Source organism: Sebastes umbrosus, chromosome 5 (genome assembly GCF_015220745.1).
Source record: "Sebastes umbrosus isolate fSebUmb1 chromosome 5, fSebUmb1.pri, whole genome shotgun sequence".
Classification (NCBI taxonomy): Eukaryota; Metazoa; Chordata; class Actinopteri; order Perciformes; family Sebastidae; genus Sebastes; species Sebastes umbrosus.
This window is the reverse complement of record NC_051273.1, coordinates 9,289,987-9,313,855: the sequence shown is the minus strand read 5'-3', so window position 1 is coordinate 9,313,855 and position 23,869 is coordinate 9,289,987. Positions and strand designations below refer to the sequence as shown.

The following is a 23,869-nucleotide window of genomic DNA, read 5'->3' as shown; positions in this document are numbered from 1 at the left end:
GTATCATCACCCCAGAACCCAAATTTAGACCCAATGAAAGATTCATGATGAGATGTAATTTTGGTATTCTCTTTCAATTTCAGCTTCCATAAAAAGAGTAGGCACAGCCACTAGAGCATTAATAGGAAACTAATTACGGAGAAGTCTTTATTTCTGTTTAATGAGTCTCTACACAACCAGTCATCCACACTTTTATGTGTAATTACATGAAGGGTACATCAGCCTTTCTCAGCTCTCTGAAATGCAATTACCTCTCTCTCACACACACACACACACCATATGCTTTTACAAAGCTGACGGCATCCCATTTAACAATCATAGGCACAATGCCCTGCACTTTTACTTTGTTGCTCACTCTCTTTTCAAATGATTTGTGGAACGCTGGCCCTGCTGCTATCTCTCACCATTCAGAAGGCTGTTAATGTGTCCAAGCAGGACTGTAGTGTGGCATTTTTCCTCCTCGGAGCCCTGATATCCTGGGAGCCCCAAGTGAAAGCAGTCTGACAGTGCAGTCGTTTTGGCTGAAACAGCTTTTGCGGAGGCAGCCTGCCAGATCCTTGTGGTCGATGTGGTGCGAGGGTCTCCAGATCTGCTACTGTTAACTGTGCACGCCCTTCACATTGACCTACTTCTCAACATTTATGTAATCGTAAAGCAGATTGGGGGGTGTGTGTGGGGTGGGGGGGGATGTCATGGCTTGGTTAACCACAGGTATGTTCCAACATACACCAAGGATTTGTTTGGATAACACAAGGACATGCCATGGAGGGTTTGTTTTCTCTTGGCTGCCACTAAATGAGTTGTTGTCATTTCATACTTTCGTAACAGGCTGTGACAGAGCGAACCTTTGCAGTTAGTTCCCTTTAGGAATGTAACATTTGACCACCATGACAGCATCAGACTGGGCTCTTTATTCCATGTCTGCACCCACCTGTGTGTCTCATGTATGAGTGCTTTGTGTGTCCTTTGTGATTACTGTTCCTGCGAGAGTGACTGGAAAAAAAAATCATTAAGTACTGATTTCCGATAAGAGAACTTCCCACTTTCAGATTTTTTTCTCTGTGCATCCTCTATGTGTTTATTGTGTGCCTATATGTGTGCATGTGTATGAGAGGTGTATGAATGCAACAATAGCCCTGTCAGAACCCCATTACAGCCTCTGTAGATTTTCTCCCTCATAGCTGCCATTTATTCAAGCCTTCAGGCGCTCTTTCTAAAGAAGCTCTCAGTGAAACCGCTGCCCCTGGCAAACTTTTGACAAATCTATAATTGAGCCATTTAATCGCAATTACTCCTTTCAGCAAACAAAGGGAATCATCTCTCTGCTCCCTCCATGACGTCCGAGACTTAATACCTGAAAGCTTCAGATAGCCTTATCCACCTCGTTGCTCCATAGCTAATGAGGTTTGTGCATTTATGTCAAATTCCACTTGGTCGATTGGCCTGAAATGCCGCCATTATTGCCGTTCTGTATTCCACTAGTCTTTGAACTTTCCTATGCATTAGGCCTCTGCTATCTGTTCCGATCATCATCTGTGTCCTGGGTGTCTGAGCCAAACCCTCAGCTATGACGCACAAGACTCACTGTTCAGACTTATGCTCATTAGTCAATACAAGCAAGTCACTTTTTGTCTTTGTTTATACACAAAGCTCTTTGAAACAATAGACTGCAACTTTTAACTGATTGTTTATGTTTTCTAGTCCTTTCAGATTTTAAAAGAGCTCCCGAAGCTCCAGTCATTTTTATGCCTCTGCGCCTGCTACAGCCGTGGCCAGAGGTATCATGTTTTTGGGACGCTTGTCTGTCCGTCCCATTCTCGTGAACGTGATATCTCAGGAACGGCATGAGTGAATGTCTTCAAATTTGGCACAAATGCCCACTTGGACTCAAGGATGAACTGATTCGATTTTGGTGGTCAATTGTCAAGGTCATTGTGACCTAACGTCCATCCCATTCTTGTGAAAGCGATATCTCAGGAACTCCTTGAGTGAATGACTTCAAATTTGGCGCAAACATCCATTTGGACTCAAGGATGAACTGATTACATTTTGATGATCAAAGGTCAAGGTCACTGTGACCTCACAAAACACATTTTTGGCCATAACTCAATAATGAATTTGCTAATTATGACAATTTCACACAAATGTCTAATTGGATGCAATGATGACATTTTGCACAGACTTGGTTGTAAATCGCAACTTGACTGATTGGCGGAGGCATACAACCGCGAGACGATGACAAGAAATATCACTTGACTCTGCAGTTCATCTCAGCTCTATGGATGTTTGTATTGTCCTTCAGCTCATTGTTTTGGTTTCGCTCTCATAAATCCTGTTTCCAGCCACAGCAGGCAGCTGTTTTCAACAATAAAGCTCTCATTAACACTACCTGCTTAACACCAAACATCAGACAAAGTTAACAACTGGCTGGGGAACACAGGAGATGGTGGAGACCAAAACAGAGCTAAAAGGAGAGTGAATAATTAGGTGGCCAGAAACACAACTCCAGATGAATTTTAATGTTGTTCTGCTTGATGTGTAAATAGGCTAGTGGTTCTCAAACTTTTATCGGCCATGGCGCCCCTTCAGAGGTCATTTTTTGTTGTGCCATCCAACCCCTAATGTAACATGCATTATGTACACAGATACTTATCAGTTTTAATAATTATGAAAAAAACATTGCTGAACGCCTTCTTTGTTGTTTTAAGCCACCGAACTGTCTGGCATTATACGCCATTGATTTTATGTACTTTATAAATTCACAAACTCCAGCTGATGAGGTTGACCCCATTGCGTGTGAGGCTCAGAGGAATGCTGTGTCCCCATTATGTCGGAGCGTGGGACTCTGTTGCCTGGTGTAGGGAGGCTAGGATGACCTTCAGGAATGCTATTGTTGTGTACTCTATTCCCTTTCCAAATGCACCGGGCTCTATCAGACTGATGGTCCTTTTTAGCAGAATGCGATATCAACGGGTACCAGGGGCGAGAGAATGGAGACGGGGTCCATAAAAAGGCCCTGAATAAAAGGCTGTTCTCTCTGCTCCGTCTCCCCTGTCCTGTGCTGGAACGGCAGGAATGTGTCAGGCAGACCGACTGGATCTCAGAGCCTTCAGCCCCTAATGAATTTTAAAAGGTCTTTTTCATTCAAAGCAGAGTGCTGGCTAACAGCATGTCGCCTGGCCAGGCACTCAGGGGGAAAGGAGGGGAGAGGAGAGAAGAAGAGAGGAGCATAGAGGGTTGGAGGCAGAGGAGAAGGAGGTGCTGGCAAAGTGAGTTGGCACCTAGACCGGGTGGGGTATTGGATGTCCCTCACAGTGAGAGATAATAGGCCACTCTGCATGAGAAGCCACTGTAGGAGCATTCTTGACCCTGCCACGAGGGTCTGAAGAGAATAGAGGGTATGTGAGAGACAAAGACAGAACGAGAGACAGTAAAGGAGTAGAGGAAGAGAAGAAGGGAGAGAAGAGAGACGGAGCTGCTAAAGACGGTGTATTCTGACAAAAAAGAAATTTGAAGTGTCTGCACCTGTTGAAGGAATTGTTCGTCACTTTGGGAAATATGCTTATTTGCTTTCTTGCCTGGAGTTAGATGAGAATATCGATGCCACTCTCATGTTTGAATGGTAAACATGAATCTCCAGTCAGCAGTGGTTAGCTTAGCTTCGCGCAAAGACTGGAAAAGGGGAAACCACTGACCTTGCTTAACGTCCAGACAGGAAATTGGTATCAATCAACTTGACAGTGTATTGACCTCTACTGTATGCCACCTTTTGTCACAAACTTTAACTTCCACAAACCATAATTGTGAGAAAGTATTGACAAAGACAAACCTGACTTAACGATTGATGGACATGAAATTGGTAACTGTACCCAGCGGAGAGATTTACACTTTTGTAAATGCAATATGAATCATATGAGGAAACATTAACTTCATGCTTAATCGGCTGTAATTAGCAGCGTGTCAATGGGGAGCTGTTTAGGACTTGCAGTGGGCATGCTAATTGTTTTGTCAATTGTGATTACAGCACTTAATGCTCTGCCACAACCTATAACAAAACTCATAAACCAGCGTTCATTTTATTGGATTGATGCAGGTGAAAATGGCTAAAGAAGAAGAAAGGACAGTTAAATGTCAGTTACATTGGCTGCTTTATTGTAGAACATTTTTGAGAATGATGTGATCCATCCATTCAGCTGTTTTCTAGTAGAGAAACGTTAGTTGATGACTTGGGCTCAAAGAAAAATGGAAAACCGATTAAAACAATTTTTCCCACAACTTTAAAAATAACATCTTGCGGTATCAATGATTGCAGGGGATAATGTCAGAACAAAAACCTCATTGAACCTTGAAGTGGGTGTGTGACAGCACGAAAAATGTGCACTCCTGCCAACTATGCACAAATATATAGGTTATCTGCTTCAATGAATCTGTTTCTGCTGCAACATGCTGATGGCAGCATCAAAATGAGCCATAAACTACATAAAGAATGCAGGTTAGGAGTGTGATAGTGTAAGGATGGTTTTCTTGGCTTACTGCAGGCCTGTTGATGCCAGCTAAGACTTGGGAACCAATGGGAACCTTGTTGCTGAGCAGGTGCATCCCTTTATGGCTACACTAGTCTTTGAATACATCCAGCACAAACAAGATTTGCTCCAATAAGTCCTCCTGCACGGTCCCTGGATTTCAATCATTTTGGATGAGATGCAGCGACATGTAGTGTTTCTGTTAAACCTGTGCAAGACCTGAGTGATGCAGCCTGAATCACACACTGGATTGTTTGGGACTTTGAATGCATGCTTTGAAAGGCAAAATGGACCAATTCACTTTAGATAAAATATATTTTCGGATTTTTCTTGGTGCTACTACCAAGGAAATAACATTATATGTCCCAAAAGTGCTTTCCCGCAGGCCGTCGCTTTGATAAACCAACTCGTTATCACCTCAAAGCGTGTAATAGACCCACCTTTCCACCAGTGGATAGTGTGTCAGTGTCACGTTTTGCCTCGCCAAGGCGTGAATATTACTGCATGTATGAAGGTGCAGTACCAGCAGGGGGCAACAAAAACATCATGGTTGGCCTTAAAATAAGTATGTAAACTAAGTACAATACGTACGGAAACAACGGAACATAAGTACGGAAAACACATCACAAACGAAAAGTCCTGTGTTTGTCCCCTCCCGCCCGCCATAAACAGTTTTTGTCACTTTTTATTCTACGTTACTACCTCTGAGTGTAGCATATTTACACGGATGCATTGACTTTGCAGTCAGTACAGACTATGCATGACACGCAAAAAAGTAAGAACGGCGTTCTTCTTGCACGCTTTTGCCTTACGCATTATTGTGTCATTCAAATGCCTTTTCATGTGACCATGCTGGATGAACAGTTGAATCAGTCATATACTGTTCACTATCATCCAGTCCATGTATATCCATTTAGTATTTATTTCTTTGGACTATTTGTATTGTTTACAACTTATAGAACACTTGACTTGTATATAGATAGTATATATATATGTATTCAATATTTATATATGCACCTATTTTTTACTTAACAGTCCTGTCTATTTTGTACCTTTATTTGTCCAGCTTCGTTGTCCTTGTCCCTAGCTTTTATTTCTGTGTAAGTACATTGAGAGAGATGTAAAAAAAAAAACTGTCAAATTCCATACTTGGCTATTAAAGGTGATTCTGATTTTTCTGATTAAATCCAGCAGAGCCCATGCTAACCTGTTCAACTTTTGAGAGGCCCAAAGCTAGCTAACCGGGGGTGTTGCTAAGTGGAGCAGATTCTCAGCAACTGCTCCAAGACTACACCCACAAAACTCTTGGAAGGCACAGTATATGGGTCAGAGCCGGCTCACACTTGGTGCTGATGTAAAATGCAAGTTTAAGTCATTGGAAACTGATGTTTGAATAGACTGGATGATATGGTCACTTGGCTCTAAAGCCACAGATTGATATTACACAAGGTCTGCTTTGTGAACATTTTCTTTGGGTGATTTGTTCTAAAACAAGTGATAAATTACAGTATATCTGTAATTTATATTTGTGTAGGCCTGAGCACTCACAAACTGTATACACAAGACCATTACATCACTACACTTAATCTTCTCCTCAGGAACCCCACTAAAATGTGGTGACATGGTACTAATTCATGATACTTTTTCAAGTGTAGTTAGTTCTTTTTCAACCCAAGTATTTGTGCTTTCCCACATATCATTTTCTGTGTGTACTAAATCTCTCAAGCTGCATTTCTTTGGGGTCTTTGTGGAAAGACAGCCTAATTGATGTTCTCTAACACACACACAGCAGACACAGCAGATATCACACTGTTGTCTATGTATAGGGGCCATTACGTTCACATGGTGAGGAGGGGGCCTAAACACCCTTTGGGTCACATCACCTCCAGTGATGTCAGAGGAAATGCCAGAGAGCTGAGGTAAAGAGCTGCTTCATGCAGATTCCTGGGCAGACGACGACTGTGATAGTGGAGGCTCCAGTGTGCTACAGACAGGAGAAGAAAGGAAAAAGCATTAGCTGATAATGATGGTGAAAAGACACAGCACAGTGTGTATAATGTGTGTGGCCTTGTCGGGAAAGGTGTTTCTCCTAACTGTATTTTTTAATTATATACCCAATTTGATGATATGATATTAGGTCCCTGCTCTCTAGCTTTGTTGTGCAAATCTGGCCTCGCTGATAGGCAAAGACATGGTCATTGTTTAGACATTAAATGTTTGCTATGGGTCACAAAGACAACATAACACATGACGAACAAACATCGAAATAACAAGTTCCCTCTCAATCATCTGGATTGTTTACTTCCTCAGAATCTGACTCAAACTTGTATTTGCCACTCAACATACCTACAAACCTGCCTAAATGAAAGGCAGAGAGTTCCTTGGTGGTGCCTTGGCTTGTCTTTGCTTTGCACAAAGAAAAACCATGGGGGATTAACTGTTACCTGTACTTAATATGCTGCTGATGCTGCTGTCAAAACTTTTAAGAAACAGCTTATGAATTTGTGAACCCAGTTACTTGGAAGGACGCTGTGTTCTTCTTCCTGGTTAACTTTAGAAAGATTAGCAGAATTCCTGCAGTGAAGATCAAACATGGAGGAGGAAAGTTTGATTATCCTGTGGGAACTCACAGTCCGGCTTCTGCATAGTGAATAGACATGTAATTGTGGTTGTGGTTGTGAGCCATTAAGTCACATGCTCGTATCATGCTCTTTTTCACGATCATACTTGTATTTTGGGTTTCTACTAGAACATGTTTACATGCTTTAATGTTAAAAAAACACATTATTTTTCCTCATACTGTTTGTTGGAATATACCTGTATTCACCCTCTGTCTGAAACGCTCCATCTTAGCACCTGTCTCTTTAAGACCCCCTCCTGAAAAAGCCCAGTCTGCTCTGATTGGCTTGCAAGAAAAATATGGTGCACCTTTGCAAAGATAGTTCTCAAGCTGTGAGTTTAAAAATTCTAATGAGCCTGCATGTGACATAGGAAGGGGGAGCTAAATCTGAATGGCTTGTTGAATCACATGTTTTCTGATCTAGACAGCCCACAAAAAACTGACTGGGTTGTCTTATTTCACAGTTTGTGGGTTGGTAGACACTCAAGATACCCAAATGTATGAGCACAAGCACTGAAAAAGTGAGTTTTTCATGATATGTCCCCTTTAAAGAATCAGTCATGCAAACAGACCGCTGTAAAAACGAATAAATGCTAGTTCATTAGGTAGCTAAAACGAATTCAGTCTAATACAACAGTCCTGCAATAAATCATGAAGGTTATGATGTTCAGTTTTACTGTTTTAGAGAGGTGTTGATTCGACTTTAAGATCATTTTGGAGGATGTAGTCTGTGGTGCTGTTGAACTGTATCACATAATACAGAGAGGTGTTTCTATTATTTAGCCTATTCTCAAAATAGTAGAAACACCTGTCACTATAACGCCACACAATTCAACAACACCACTAACTGCAACCTCCAAAATGACCATACAGATGAAGGTAGGATGTATTGCTGGACTGTTGTATTAGACTGTACTAGTTTTAGCTAGGTGTACCTAATAAACTGGCACCTGAGTGTATAATACCACAATTGTGTATGTATTTGTGCACAAGGAAAGGAGAATTGTGTATTCATGTGTTCGCATGCAGGCCTTTACTGCGTTATCTGGGAAGTGCATGGCAGTCTACCTGCATGACCTCATGGTTCGGCCCTCCACAAATGAGGAGAAGCAGAACCATTGTGTTCGCCAAAAAGCACAGCGAGCAGGCTGAGGTCATAGTGAGATAGGGCTCGTGGAAACACTGATGCTCTCGCTAACATGACTGGCTGCGGAAACTACACCCGCAGGAACCCCAAAAACAGGACAGTAAAATCACACTGGGCGGTCAGACAGGAGAGCAGACTAGCTGAAGTTCAGCCAAAAAAAGACCTGCTCTTTCCTCAGGTTTCAAGTTCAGCGGAGAGGACATGAAGGTGAAATGTGGTTCGCCCGTCATTTTCCATCCAGGGAATGAATTTCATAATATATGTTAACGTTATCCGGGTGGCAGCCATCCTTTTTCTTCCTTCCCATAAATGTATGAAAGACAGATGACCCCAAACATGAGGACAGGAAGAGGCTTTTTCAGAGTTTGTGCTGGTCCTTCAGCGTACCTATTTTCCACAGCCTCTGCCTTGTAAACGTCCTTCCTCCAAAATGACATCATTTCATGGCTCATTAAAATGATGTCATCGCAACCTGTTGAAGAGAAAAGGTTTTGTTTCATTGCTGCAGTACTGCTAAACACGGTGCCTTAAAGAAATCCAGTGAAAATCCTCAAACTGATTTCCATCATCCTGTTTACAGATGTCTGATTAGAACTGGACCGTATCATAATATTCCTGAAGATAGGAAATGCTGATGGTTTGGGCCATTGGGTGGTGTAGCTTACTGTACGTCATCACAGTTCTGTCTTTTGTTTAATATCAGCAGATGTTTTAAGTGTATTTTCTTGTTTGTGTCCTTGTGGTCGTTCCAGACGGAGGCAATGAGCGAAGCTCTGAAGAAATTGAATCTGAACATCGTGGAAATGACCGACGAGAACGCCACACTGGATGGAGGAGACGTGCTTTTTACAGGTAAACTATGTCTCCTCAATCACTGTTGAACACCTAAAAGTTCTGCACCATCAAACAACAGCCTGAGTCCATCCACGTATGGAAGATTTTACAAAAAAAACTTAACTCTCACTCTCCCTAAAGGGGAACCACTGTTACCTTGAGTTTCTATAAATTCATGCAAGGTATATCACATAGTTCCATAAAGCACTCTGTAAGCTCTAAAAGCCATCTAATAATAATAATATAATCCAATCCAAGATTCTAATATATATAGTAACATCGAAGCGTACTTTCTTTTAGCATTGTTTTGCCAGTTGTTAGTTCATACAGGAACTGAAATAAAATATATAGATGAAGCTATGAAGGTGAGACAGGGTAATGTTGACTTTTACATCTAGCTTGAGAGGTGGCACCGTGTCCTCTGTGTCAGTTTGTTCTGGGTGCAAATGTGGATACATGCGAGCCTGAAATTTAGTACTGTGGGGTTGCTATGATGTTGTTATGAAATGCATCCTCAGGTTGTATCTCCTGCACTGAATTAGTAACCACAAATAATCCTAAAAAATGATTTGATTTAAAAAATGTGGGTGTTGTAAGCTCCTACAGATGTTATTAAAGGTTACTTTAATAGACACTTTATTTTGCTTCTTGAACCATTACTTTGTAAAGCATTTTGAAAATGATTTAGCATAGACCCAAGTGTTGCACAACATCGTTTTGACAGTAAAAAGTACCGTCCAACACACGAATCAACACACGAAAACAAAGCTTTATAGCTCATATAGCTCATCATAATCAGAATCTACAGCAACAGAGAAAAGATAATTTAGTGTTTAACACAACACCCAAACTTGTTGGATGGATCAAACATCATACTGGTGATTTTGCTATTCTTAGATCTTGTACACTGTTAAACTGTAAATTGTAGTCCTTTGAGTGGAACTATGGAAAGGCCACAGGTTTATTAAGGGCTTTTCTCCATGTTTTCTCAAACAGCAGTTCACATTATGAAGGCAAATAAACTTTGCTTCCCACACAGTAAACAGAAATTACATATTTCCTTTTCAAGCCTGGACGCTTTTAGTTTGATTTCCTGCATGACGTGATTTTAAGTTAATCAGCACACAAATAAGTAAGATTTTTGGCATAAACCTGCATAATAAGTTTCTGGTTCTCGAGAGCAGCTTAACAAAAACTTGTTTTTCCACCTTGCTTCAATGATTGAGGTCAGTAGTGACGTGGGTTGTACTTTAGATATTTCCCCGTACAGCTATTAACAAATGCAGAAATTCTCCGACCATTTCAGAAAATATTCCAAAGCAGCAACTTAATGTACATATTTCTGATGGGCTTGCAGCAATATGTTAAAATCATATAACAGGATGCTTTGTGTTGTTTGTCTCTGTCTCATCTGTTATTTTTGCTTCTCAAGAAACGCAATGTGTTATTTCTAACATGATACACTTTACAAATGTCAAAAGATGGTAACGGGTCACTGAGAAGTCTTGGGTTTTACTGTAGTCCTTTACCTTCATGTAAGAACTATGCGTGTACTTGTTGCATTAAAGTACAAATAAGAGGATGTCATTGTAAACAGAAAACATGAGAGCAGTGAGAGTATGAGCATCTGCACTCTCATCTCACAGACAGTTGACTAAGTGTGCAGACCGTTGTGTGTCTGTAAATTTGTGTCTGTGTTTTCGGGATCCTCCACACAAACATTCCTCTGTGCGACCTCGATGACCCGGTTTCTCAGTGCGCTAAGCACAATTTCCCATGAAACATATTCTGTAGCAAAAAACGTTGTGTACCATACTGCACTGTCAAATCAGATCAACAGGACTCCAGGCTCTCACCACGGGCCTCTTGTGCCTCTGGCATCAGATAATAACATTTGGTGAGGGCAGAGAATCGTTGGCACGGTCCACAGTGTGGTGAGTTAAAATGTGGGTCAGTGTCTTCTACACTCTGCAGGCCACAAGGAAAAAGCCTAGTACACCTAATTGGGTTTCTAGACACTGGCTCTGTGCGCTCGTTCCTTCCAGCTGAAATCGGTTTCACATGGCAGGGCTAGAAACATTTCCTGTTGGCAGGGCCCCGGCTAACGGCTCATTTTGTAAAGTCTCAGCAGCTACGTTAGGAGCCCATCCCTGAGAGCTCAGTGTGCTGCTGCAGCCTTCGCCAGGCATTCAGGGCTCTGTCTGCTTGTGCCCCACCATACTGACCACAGTTGGCCTTTCTCACAGGCATGCATAAAGTCACAGCGGTGACTGCAGTGTTCACCTACTGTAGCTCCACAGGCTCGCTGTATTGCTGGTATTCAAGACTTTTAGACTGTATCACTCTAGACTTTACAGATTTGGGAACTTTTTAGATGTTGTATGTTAATACTTCAGATATTATCCTTATCATTGCTCAAAGTCCTATATCCCCTCTGCTTTCCACCTTCTCAGTTCCTCACAGTGGGCTACCTCCGGGTCTGAAAAGTTAAGCCAATGTGGAAGTGCCTTAAACTTGCATTCTTTCTAATAGCCAGCAGGGGGCGACTCCTCTGGTTGCAAAAATATGTATGATTGTGTAAAAATCTATGAGAAAATGACCCTACTTCTCACTTGATTTATTACCTCATTAAACATTGTAAACATGAGTTTATGGTCTCAATCGCTAGTTTCAAGTCTTCTTCAATACAGCATGATAAATGATAAACGATGGTCCCATTTAGAGTTAAATAGACCATAAAGCAGGGTATGCTTTAGGGCGTGGCTACCCTGTGTTTGAAAGGTCGCTACCACGGCGTTCACCGGTCTGGGTATTTTTCTGTTTTCGTCTTAGAACTTTAACCCTTTCACAGTGTGTTTTCAGTTCATGAAAGTTAATTGTAACATTTAGCTCCACCCTCTCATGTCAATTGCAGTTGCAAAAAAACAAGATGGCAATGGCCAAAATGCCGAACTCAATGCTTCAAAACGGTAGTCCACAAACCCATGGGTGACGTCACGGTTACTATGTCCACATACAGTCTATGGTTCTTCATTGTTTTTTTTTAAATGCTCTTTTTACAGCCTCATTAACTTGTATATCTTTGAAGATGGAGTTTTTAGATATGTATACTTATTTCTTAGTGTATGTATTTATTAACTATTCCACATATAGTTTTTTAATCTTATAGCCTTTGATTGTTTTAAGTTTTATGATTCACAATGTTTTTCTGTCTTATCCTATATATTGTGTATGTATTTGTTGATCTGTTTGGCGAGCTGCTGCATACAGTTGACCCTACAGGCATTGATAAAGTTATATTTTATTGAATATCTAAATGAATTAAACTGAAGTAAGTTGCATTGAATTTATATTTGCCTGCACAACTTCAGTGTCGTCTGATTCTTTCTTCAGGTCGAGAGTTCTTTGTGGGCCTTTCCAAACGGACCAATCAGAGAGGAGCAGAGATCCTAGCAGATGCCTTTAAGGTGAGTTTAAATGGTGGAGTGGTGTAAAAAGTGTCCGAATCACAATTCATACTAAAAGTAAAGATAGCTTGCATGAAATTGACTGAAATTAAAGTGTTACATAACACTTACATAACACATACATGCACAAATATGTACATGCCTAAAATTAAATATCTGAATTTCAATATACTTAAACCTCCATTAATTGATATTTATAGCCACTTTGGGGGAGCGCAACAAACCATAAACATAACACTGACATATTATCACCTTATAAAGTCGACATGGCAAACATGCTAGTCAGCAGTTGCCTATTTACACATCCAGCAGAAACAAACAATAGGATCATTAGCATTTATTTGGAGTCTTGTTTCTGGCCAAATGTACAGTAAGTCCAATATTCACACTTCTCCTAGCTCTATTTTGGGTTCCACCCAACTCCTGAGAGAAATATCTGACTCTTTAGCTGCTAAGTACTCCACTATGTTCATCAGCTAGTCGCTAACTTTGTCTGACTGCGGTTTGTTTCTAGACAGGCAGCGTTTAGTGTGTTTTTAGAGCTTTTTTGCACAACACATCTGCCTGCTGCAGCTGAAAGCAACACTAATATGACCTGCGAGAGTGAACCAAAACAGTGAAGACTCTTATACCAAAACAATGAGCTGAAAAACACTATAAATCTCTGTAGAGCTGAGGGGAAATACAAAGTGGGACTATAATCCACTGTGGGTTTGTCACGATTAGCAAATTTTGAAACATTTGACCCATTGTTTATATTAAAAGTATTGATTAGAGCAGCTTCAAGTATCAAAAAATAAAAGTAAGTTGTGTTTTTTGTGTCTTTAAATATCCTTAAGCCAGTTTCAAGACAAACGTGAGATCAGTCAGTCAGACAGAAATATATTTATATTTTTTTAAATATACAACCACCACTCTGCCTTCTTAAGTCTCTGAGATGCACAAGTCTGCTGTGAGCCATCAGACATCACAAACAAGAAATAATATGTTATTAATCATAATGTCACGTCTCTGGCCTTGACTCCAGTAGTTTTTCAGTGTTCTGCTTCCTCTGGGTCTCCCCCTCCCCTGCCTGTGGATGTGGCAGGGGCGCGGCTTCCTCATCAAGCACCTGGTCTCACTCTCCACTCTGCACTCTGCACCTGTCAACAATCACCTAATCAACCCACAGTACAAGAACACCAGCTTTCCTGCCAGTCCTCGCCAGATTGTTCTGCCTACCAGTTGGTATTTTCTCGGCCGCTCTGTATGATAATTACCAGAGTTATTCCTGTGTTTCCTAGTGCTTCTGTTATCTAACATTGTGTTCTCCTGTCTTCTGGATTCCAGTGCCAGCCTCCCATCGAGCCATCCTCACGCCGCCGCAGCTCATTCCTCCAGCTACTCCACCCTGCTCAACAGCCTGCCTGTCCCCTGCCTTCTCCAGCGCCCTCACCACCTTTATTACAATAAATCCACCTGACTTTCAACCACCATCCAGCTGTGTCTGTGTCTGCTTCTGGGTCCTAAACCAAAGCCCTCACAGAACAATCTGGCCCCCATGGACCCAGCAGACACAGATTCACTCCGCCATGCTTTAGCCTCCCAGGGTTCGCTGGTTGGACAACATGACAAGATCCTCCGTGAATTGGTGGAGAATCTGCGAGCCCTTTCCTCCAATGTCATCCAACTCGGCAACCAAATGGACCAGGTCAACGCCCATCTCACAGCTTCATCTGCCACAGCAGCTTCACCAGCTGACCCCCCACCAGCGCTCCCAACGCCTCCACAAGGGCATGCCACCCCAGCCCCACTAGCCCGTGAGCCTTTCATTCCGACTCCAGAACGCTACTCTGGGGATTTGGGGGCTTGTGGGCGGTTCCTTCTCCAGTGTTCTCTCGTGTTCCAGCAGCAACCTACCACCTACGTTTCAGATAAGTCACGCACAGCATTTATTTTGGGTTTACTTACTGGTAAAGCTTCTCAGTGGGCTACAGCTTTGTGGGAGAGGCAGTCTCCTATTTGTAATTCTTACCCGGTATTCATAGCTGAATTGAGAAAAGTTTTTGATCATCCTGTTCAGGGTAAAGAGGCTGCTAACCGTCTCCTCTCCCTCCGTCAGGGCTCTGGATCAGTTGCAGAGTATGCAGTTGAGTTTAGGATCCTGGCAGCAGAGAGTGGGTGGGATGAAGTGTCTTTACAAGGAGTGTTTGTTCATGGGTTAGCTGAGAATATTAAGGATGAGTTGGCTGCAAGGGATGAGACTGATAGTTTAGACTCCCTTATTTCCCTGTCCATACGCTTAGACAACCGTCTTCGTGAACGCCGTAGGGAGAGAGCCAGCCGCCCGCATGCCTCCACTTCTCCTTTCCAGTCCAAACCTGCCCCCCGGGTGATCCCTGACAGCCAGTTCTTCACCAGCCAGCCCCTCAGTTCCTCAGCATCACCCTCAATGGAGGAGCCCATGCAGTTGGGACGAGCTCGTCTCTCACCCTCAGAGCGCCAACGGCGAGTCAAGGCTGGTGTGTGTGTCTATTGTGGCAAGGCTGGCCACTTCCTCGCTTCTTGTCCTCACCTGCCAAAAGATTAGGCTCATCCGGAACTGGAGAGGCCCTGATGAGCCACACCTCCACCTCTCCATCAGCCCCTCACCCCCGTATGCAATTTAATGCATCCCTTGTGTGCCAGGGTGACTCTATCCCCCTTCTTGCTCTGGTTGATTCTGGGGCTGATGATAATTTCATTGACTCCACCCTCGTTACCCAAGCTGGGATCCCTGTTGAAGCCCTTCCTGCTCCTAAGGATGTCAATGCGCTGGATGGAAGGCTCCTGGCCCGCATTACTCATCACACTGTTCCCCTGAGTCTCATCCTGTCAGGTAATCATCACGAATCTATAAAACTGCTAGTTATTCCCTCACCTCATGCTCCTGTGGTCCTAGGTCAGCCCTGGCTTAAACTCCATAACCCCCATATTGATTGGTCCACCGCATCTATTGCTAGTTGGAGCACCTTTTGCCACTCCCACTGTCTCCAGTCAGCCCTAGCTCCCTCTCAGTTAACTGCTGCTCCTACTTTTGAGCCCCCTGACCTCTCTTCAGTCCCTCCTGTGTACCATGACTTAGGTGAGGTGTTTAGTAAGCAGCGGGCCCAAACCTTGCCCCCACATAGGCCCTATGATTGTGCTATAGACCTGCACCATGGTGCCCCCCTTCCCTCGAGCCGTCTCTATAAACTCTCCCGTCCCGAAAGGGAGGCTATGGAGAAGTACATCAACGACTCACTAGTTGCTGGTTTTATTCGACCCTCCTCTTCTCCTGTTGGTGCCGGCTTCTTCTTTGTTGCAAAGAAAGATCACACCCTACGCCCCTGTATTGATTTCCGTGGCCTCAACGACATAACCATTAAAAACAAGTATCCACTACCCCTCATCGACCCCTCTTTCGAGCCCCTGCACAAGGCCACTGTTTTCTCAAAGCTGGACCTCCGGAACGCTTACCATCTGATCCGAGTCAGAGAAGGAGATGAGTGGAAGACTGCATTTAACACTCCCCTGGGCCATTTTGAGTATCAAGTCATGCCCTTTGGCCTCACCAACGCCCCTGCAGTTTTCCAGGCCTTGGTTAATGACATCCTCCGTGACATGCTGAACCACTTCATTTTTGTTTATCTAGATGATATACTCATCTTCTCCCGGAACATGGAAGAACATGTTCAACATGTGAGGTTAGTGCTCCGTCGTCTTCTGGAAAACAAGCTGTTTGTAAAAGCTGAAAAGTGTGACTTCCACGTGACTTCTGTGAGTTTTTCTGGGCTTCATCATCGAGCAGGGGCAGGTGAAGACGGACCCAGCAAAGGTTCAGGCGGTGGCTGAGTGGCCCAAACCCACTACACGGAAACAGTTGCAGCGATTCTTAGGATTCGCCAACTTCTACAGACGGTTCATTCGAGACTACAGTAGAGTGGCGGCCCCTCTCACACAACTCACCTCCCCAGCCATCCCCTTTACTTGGACGCCGGAGGTTGACATAGCATTTGACACTCTGAAACAGTTATTCACTAGTGCTCCAATTCTAACTCACTCTGATCCCTCTTTGCAGTTTGTTGTGGAGGTGGATGCCTCTGATTCAGGTGTGGGGGCCGTCCTCTCTCAGCGGTCTCCTAAGGATCACAAGCTGCACCCCTGTGCCTTCTTCTCCCGGCGCCTTTCTCCGGCAGAGCGCAACTACGATGTGGGAAACCGTGAGCTGTTGGCGGTGGTCCTGGCACTTGAGGAATGGAGGCACATGCTGGAAGGGGCTGAGCAGCCATTTGTAGTTTGGACAGACCACAAAAACCTCTCTTACCTCCGCTCTGCTAAACGGCTAAATTCCCGCCAGGCTCGGTGGGCTCTGTTCCTGGGAAGGTTTAACTTCAGTCTCACTTACCGTCCTGGCTCACGCAACACCAAACCTGATGCCCTCTCCCGCCAGTCTGTCCCAGAGAAATCCTGCTCTGAGCCAGAAACCATTCTACCTCATTCCTGTGTGGTGGCCGCAGCTACATGGGAGATTGAGACCCGCATACGGGAGGCACAGCGCTCTCATCCAGACCCAGGTAATGGCCCTCCTAACTGTCTGTTTGTGCCTGATTCAGCCAGATCTCAAGTTCTACAATGGGGCCATTCATCTAAGCTCACCTGCCACCCTGGTTTCCACCGCACCCTCTCCTTCATCAAACGGCGGTTCTGGTGGCCATCCATGACCCGCGACACCCGTGCCTTCGTGTCCGCCTGCTCCGTCTGTGCCCGCAGCAAGGCCTCCCATCAACCCCCAGCTGGTCTCCTGCGCCCTCTGCCCGTCCCCAGCCGACCCTGGTCCCACATAGCTGTGGACTTTGTCACCGGTTTACCCCCGTCAGAAGGTAACACAATCATATTGACTGTGGTAGACCGTTTTTCCAAGGCTGTGCATTTTGTCCCTCTCCCTAAATTACCCTCAGCCACAGAGACTGCGGACCTCCTGGTCCTCCATGTGTTTCGTCTTCATGGCATCCCCCAGGACATCGTCTCTGACCGGGGACCACAGTTCTCTTCCCAGGTCTGGAAGGCCTTTTGCCAGGCTCTGGGTGCCACAGCTAGTCTCTCCTCTGGGTACCACCCTCAAACGAATGGGCAGACGGAGCGGGCAAACCAAGATCTCGGGGCAGCCCTGCGTTGTGTCACTGCTCACCACCCGTCCTCCTGGAGTAGACAGTTACCCTGGGTTGAGTATGCCCATAACTCACTCACCAGCGCCGCCACAGGTATGTCCCCCTTCATGGCCTCTCTAGGCTATCAACCTCCCCTCTTCTCAGTCCAGGAGGAGGCTGTGGCGGTGCCATCGGTCCAAGCCAACATCCAAAGGTGTCGGCGGATTTGGAGAGAGGTCCGGTCTGCCCTTCTCCGTTCAGCTGTCCGGAATCAACGCCTTGCTGACCGCCATCGATCCCCTGCACCCACTTACCAACCCGGTCAAAAGGTATGGCTTTCCTCCCGTGACTTGCCCCTTCAGGTGGAGTCCCATAAATTGGCTCCCCGATACATTGGACCTTTTGAAGTTGACAAGATCATTAATCCCACTGTTATCAAGTTAAAGTTGCCTTCATCTCTGAGAGTCCACCCCACGTTCCATGTTTCGCTGCTTAAGCCTGTGTCTTCCAGCCCCTTGTGCCCTCCAGCCGAACCCCCTCCACCCCCCCGGATCATCGACAATCACCCTGCCTTCACTGTTCGGCGGATTCTGGACGTCCGTCGCCGAGGCCGGGGTTTCCGGTTCTTGGTTGACTGGGAGGGTTATGGCCCAGAGGAACGCTCATGGATCCCGCGCAGCTTCTTTCTGGATGCCTCCCTCATTCGGGACTTTTATCGGGAGCATCCAGACAAGCCTGGGGCGCCCGGAGGCGCCCGTTGAGGGGGGGGTCCTGTCACGTCTCTGGCCTTGACTCCAGTAGTTTTTCAGTGTTCTGCTTCCTCTAGGTCTCCCCCTCCCCTGCCTGTGGATGTGGCAGGGGCGCGGCTTCCTCATCAAGCACCTGGTCTCACTCTCCACTCTGCACTCTGCACCTGTCAACAATCACCTAATCAACCCACAGTACAAGAACACCAGCTTTCCTGCCAGTCCTCGCCAGATTGTTCTGCCTACCAGTTGGTATTTTCTCGGCCGCTCTGTATGATAATTACCAGAGTTATTCCTGTGTTTCCTAGTGCTTCTGTTATCTAACATTGTGTTCTCCTGTCTTCTGGATTCCAGTGCCAGCCTCCCATCGAGCCATCCTCACGCCGCCGCAGCTCATTCCTCCAGCTACTCCACCCTGCTCAACAGCCTGCCTGTCCCCTGCCTTCTCCAGCGCCCTCACCACCTTTATTACAATAAATCCACCTGACTTTCAACCACCATCCAGCTGTGTCTGTGTCTGCTTCTGGGTCCTAAACCAAAGCCCTCACACATAAAAGCTTTAGGCCAGGAAGATAACAGCATCATCACTCCATTCATCTGGCTTTTGTTCATCCTGTTCTACCTCCTGTTCTCTCTAATTCCATTTCTCTCCCCATCCATCTCTGCTTCCTTCCACCCACTCCTTTCTGTCCATTACATCTGTCCCCCATCCATCCACCTCTGCCTCCATTATGTTCCTACTTCCAGTCTGTGTCTAGGTGGACTATATGCTGTACAGTTCATATAAACATGAACTGTTTCTAGGAGATATAGAAACCCTTCAACACATCTTATCAGCTGCATGATTGATGACAATAAAATGAAAAGTACTGTGACATTTTTCTAAGCCATTTAGCTTAAAATGACCAACTAGACTCCAGCTAGAACATTTAAAACATGATATATATTATACAGTAACGTTGTGCATATTTTTGTAGGGAACAACAATCTGGGAAGTTTAAGTATCAATTGTGGACCTAATGGCATAAAAGGTAGTAGTAACCAAAAGGATAAATACTAAATAAATACTTGTGCAGGATACAATTGAATAAGGTATTTCTACTTTGTTATTTAGCACCACTGAAGTTGAGTGCTCTGAGATTATTGCAGCTGTAAAGAGTCTTAATGGCAGTTAGTCATTAGTGCCTGTCCGGGTCCAGGCCTCAGCTGGCTTTGAGGCATTTGTAATCAGCTGTTGATGCTAAACTGTGCCACCTCTGACCACAGTGGTGAAGGGGAGGGGAAACACCTGCCTCAGTAATTATTTTATTCATCATCATCGATCAATACCTGCATTCAAAGAGAGTATTTAGTTGCAAGGTAAAGCATAACTTGCAACTAAATACTATCTTCATTTGAATGAATGAACTGTTTTCTCCTTTGTTATCAATTTAATAATTGGAGGTTAAAAAAATTCAAGTATTTTTTAAAATATAATTTACAACTTTAGTCTTTTCTCCCTTTGACTAATGTAATATAATCACTAATTTACTCGTCTTAAATTAGCTGTCAGATAAACTCATATCAGGGAAAAGCACCGTTAAAAGGATAAGTCAGGTGATGTTCTATATTTTTCTTATTGTCATCAAATCCCATGGAAGGACCAAAGAAACAATAAATTGATTGTCCTAACTATTGAAGTATTGTCTGTGTAGATAAAGGTTATTACTCTGTGTTAAAGACTTCCATTTATTGTTCAAAAACGATTAAAGACACATCAGTGACCCACAGCATTGAACTGAGTTCCTACTGTCCTGCTACCATAAATACTCTCCAGCATACCTAATTGACTACCACTTAGCCCTGTTTGAGTAGCATTTGCTAAAAACTACAGTAGCCAGCTTTTTTTTAGGAAACTATTTACCCTTTTTTAAAAAATAGAATATATTTGTGACCCATTTCAAGAGGAGTAGGAAATAAAAAATAAGCTTGAGGCTGAGTGCCAGACAGATAGGAAGGTCAGGGAAGTCAGGAAGCATTAAGAGATGCCTTGTTGGTTTTGGTCGTCTCATGGGATTCGTTGACAGTAAGCAAAATATTGATCGCCACCCCCAGCTTTATCCTTTAAGTAAAAAAGGCAACCGAGTCCGGTCTGTCTCTTTTCAACCCTTGTTGACGTCAGTGATTTTGTATTTCACCATATTTTCCGACCAGTATCCGTGCGCTGTGGCTTGACCTTTATTGCCACAACTGAGCTCAACAATCACTCGCACATGTCACACACATCCAAAGGAAATATTCTACAACATATCCCAAACCTCACTGAAACAACAGATTCAGGCAAACAAAGATTTAGGCATGCAGCCTACAAATATGGTCACGGTGTGGGTCACAAACACAGACTGATTTATCTTGTTTACTGTTATTGTAATGTGAAGACGTTTAGTACTGCAGACTTTATGCGTATCGCTTTTGGATTTGCTCTGAGAGGCCGCAACAAAAGAGGAAAGCTGGCTGACTCACAAGTTCAGAGGTGGGTCATGGTGTGAATAGTTCAGCACATTACGGTAACCTGAATGGCTTTAATGCTGTGCTCCCGTCTTCCCATCTGTATCTGATTTGAATTCCTCATTATGGATTCCTCTGTTATCTTTGATAAGACAGGCCTTAATGATGCGTCTCTGGCAAATGACATTAGGAAAAATCACTTGAGCGTCCATTATTGTTTTTTCCGCTTTTTATCAGATTGATTCCTCCTATCACTGTTGTTTTTTTCCTTTCATTATCAAATTAAGGATCACTTTGTTGCCAGGTTTGTTTAGCACTCAACAACTGCGTACAGATGTTGAAGCCCTTTTCTTTATGGTCCTTGCAGAGGTCAGAGCAGATGGTGCTGTTGATTGAACGAGTTTGTTCGGGAAGAAGTAATATAGAGGCTAGGACCGCTTGTTTTCGTCTGCGGCTAAGAGGTGTTGACTACTATCTTGTACCAATAAGAACCTCCAAGGACCTCATCAGTGAAGCTCAGTCTGCTGTGCTTCTGGGTTGGTCAATAGGGTCCATTCAGGTCTCAACATAGCAGTAAATCAGCCTGTTGGTACAGATGAAACGCAATTATCCCTTTTATTCTGTTAAGGATTTATCTTGATAAGGAGAAAAGTATGACTCGTATTTTGTCTTAATGCAGACACAACAAAATGTATGTTCTTTACCACTTCAAAAACAGCAAGATCAGCACTATCTGAGAACATTGTAACGAGAAATGGTCAACAAATTGAGTTGGGTTAATTGATGACCACTTGTCTTTTAAGGAGCACATTCAGTATGTTGTGAAAAAGCTGAAGCTCTTATTAGGATTTTACTACAGAAACAAGTCTTGCTTTTCTTTTTGTGTGAAACAGAAACTGGTGGAATCTACCTTTTTACCTGTTATTGACTATGGAGATGTGTTGTATATGAGTGCTTCTGCTCATTGTCTTTGCATGCTGAATAGCGTATCATGGGTCACTGAGATTCATTACAAACTGTCGTTATTTTACTCATCTTTGTGTACTCTACTCTAAAGTTAATTGGTCATCCTTATGTGCTCGTTGCCTCAGTCATTGGTATGTGTTTATCTACAAAAGCATTCTGGGTGTAATTCCGTCTTTCCTGTCTTCTCTTTTAAAAAGGAAAGATAGAAGTCATAACCTTCGTTTTATGGATATTTTGCAATTTGTTATTCCCAAAGTACGAACTGAATTGGGAAAGAAAGCTTTTAGGTTTTCAGCACCTAATGCTTGGAATAATTTACAATCTGTTCTTCAACTTCAAAACTTAGTTACCTTGAATGAGTTTAAAGCTCTGGTGAAATCGCTGCAGTCCAGGTTGTCAGCAAGTTTTAATGTTGTTAATTTATGTGTTGTCTGTTACTTTTACTATAACTGTGTTGCTGCTATCTTAGCCAGATATTCCTTGTAAAAGAGATCTTTGATCTCAATGGGACTAACCTGGTTAAATAAAGGAAAATAAAAATAATACAATTTCTAATTTTACAACTTCCTGTTCATGGATAAGGAGTAAAGGGAGTTCAAATTACATAATTCCCAGTTGTCCTTTTGTATCTTCTAAACAAGTACCAAGGAAAGAGTTCATGAAATCATCGAGGATGGCGAAATTGAACTTTTACGCATGATGAACTGCCAATTGCTGTACCGTTCATTCACAATAACTATTTCCATGAATCATAGCGCTTTAATTGAGCTAATAATGCAGAACAAATATTGACCTGAAAAGTGTTAACATATTCTTGAATGGAAAATGTTGCAAAAGAGCGTAACTATGGACAATGTACACACTACTTCATAGGGTTTTATTAAGCTAAGAGCTATAAAAAACAATTCAAAACATATTGCATGATTAAGAAAACACATGGATGTCAGTTCTCCAAAATTTAGATGCTCATATAAATATATTCACGTAGATTCAGGACGGAAAGGTCTTGGCAAATAAGCTTTAAGTCTCATATCCTGTCGTAATTCAAATTAAAGCTCGGTATCACTTCAAGGTTTACAAATCTCTGTAGGACTCAACTCTGGCTTTTGTATTTCTCAAAAGGCTTACAGTGTGTCTAACTGTCACAAACTGTGAGTCCATGTATCAAATGCTCAATCAATCAACTTGGAAGTGGGGAAATTCTTCTAGTTCAGTAAATCAAAATCAAAATAAAGTCTGTGGTAAAATGATGTTGTTTCAGGAGGCTATGCTATGCTGTAATTCTTCAAATATGGACCCCAGGCTTTAATTCTTTCTAACAAGGAGGCTAACAGGCATTTTAATGAAGGTCCAAAATCAGCTGTTGAAGGATAAATATAAATAACACACTATAGGCCTTTATAAAGTACTGTAGAAATTATCCTATGCTGCACTAATAGGTACCATATATCCATCAATAAGGATGCAATTGCTGGCTGAATGCTGCTTTTATCCTCAGTCTGAAAAGTTTAGAGATTTAAAGTCCCTGAAAACGTATTTTCTTAATGAGCCTCTCACTTTGAGCGATGGGATTATACATGAACACTACATTTTCTGCTAGTTTGAACAGCTTTGGTCATTTCACATGAGATATTTCTTTATTTGTGTTTGTGTCCTTGCTTCTCCCTGTTTTGAAGCGGGCAGGGCAGCTAAATGTGATGACGGTTGTTGTGTTGTTTGCTCATGTTGCTAGGATACTGTTTATTAAATGTGCTCAAACCACACCCTCACAGTCCTGATGAAGCAGACCAGCTGATATTTTGACTGTTACATTCTTAATAGAGAATAAGTTAATAATATAATACGTTATTTTTTTTCTCCAATTTTTCACTTTGATTGTTGATTATTTAGTCATGAATATTTAATGTTATAGAGAAATACTTCAGATTTATG

The 23,869-nt window shown here is 43.1% G+C and overlaps 1 protein-coding gene across 2 annotated transcripts in view; it reads left to right on the top strand.

The window, feature by feature from the left end:
* ddah1 (dimethylarginine dimethylaminohydrolase 1) overlaps nt 1–23,869 on the top strand; it is a 92,954-nt gene that overhangs the window by 53,706 nt on the left and 15,379 nt on the right. For both annotated transcript variants that reach the window (XM_037769702.1, XM_037769703.1), the window contains exons 3-4: nt 9,043–9,142; nt 12,518–12,591. In XM_037769702.1, the coding sequence (XP_037625630.1) occupies nt 9,043–9,142; nt 12,518–12,591 (174 nt within the window). The remainder of the gene's footprint in view (nt 1–9,042; nt 9,143–12,517; nt 12,592–23,869) is intronic.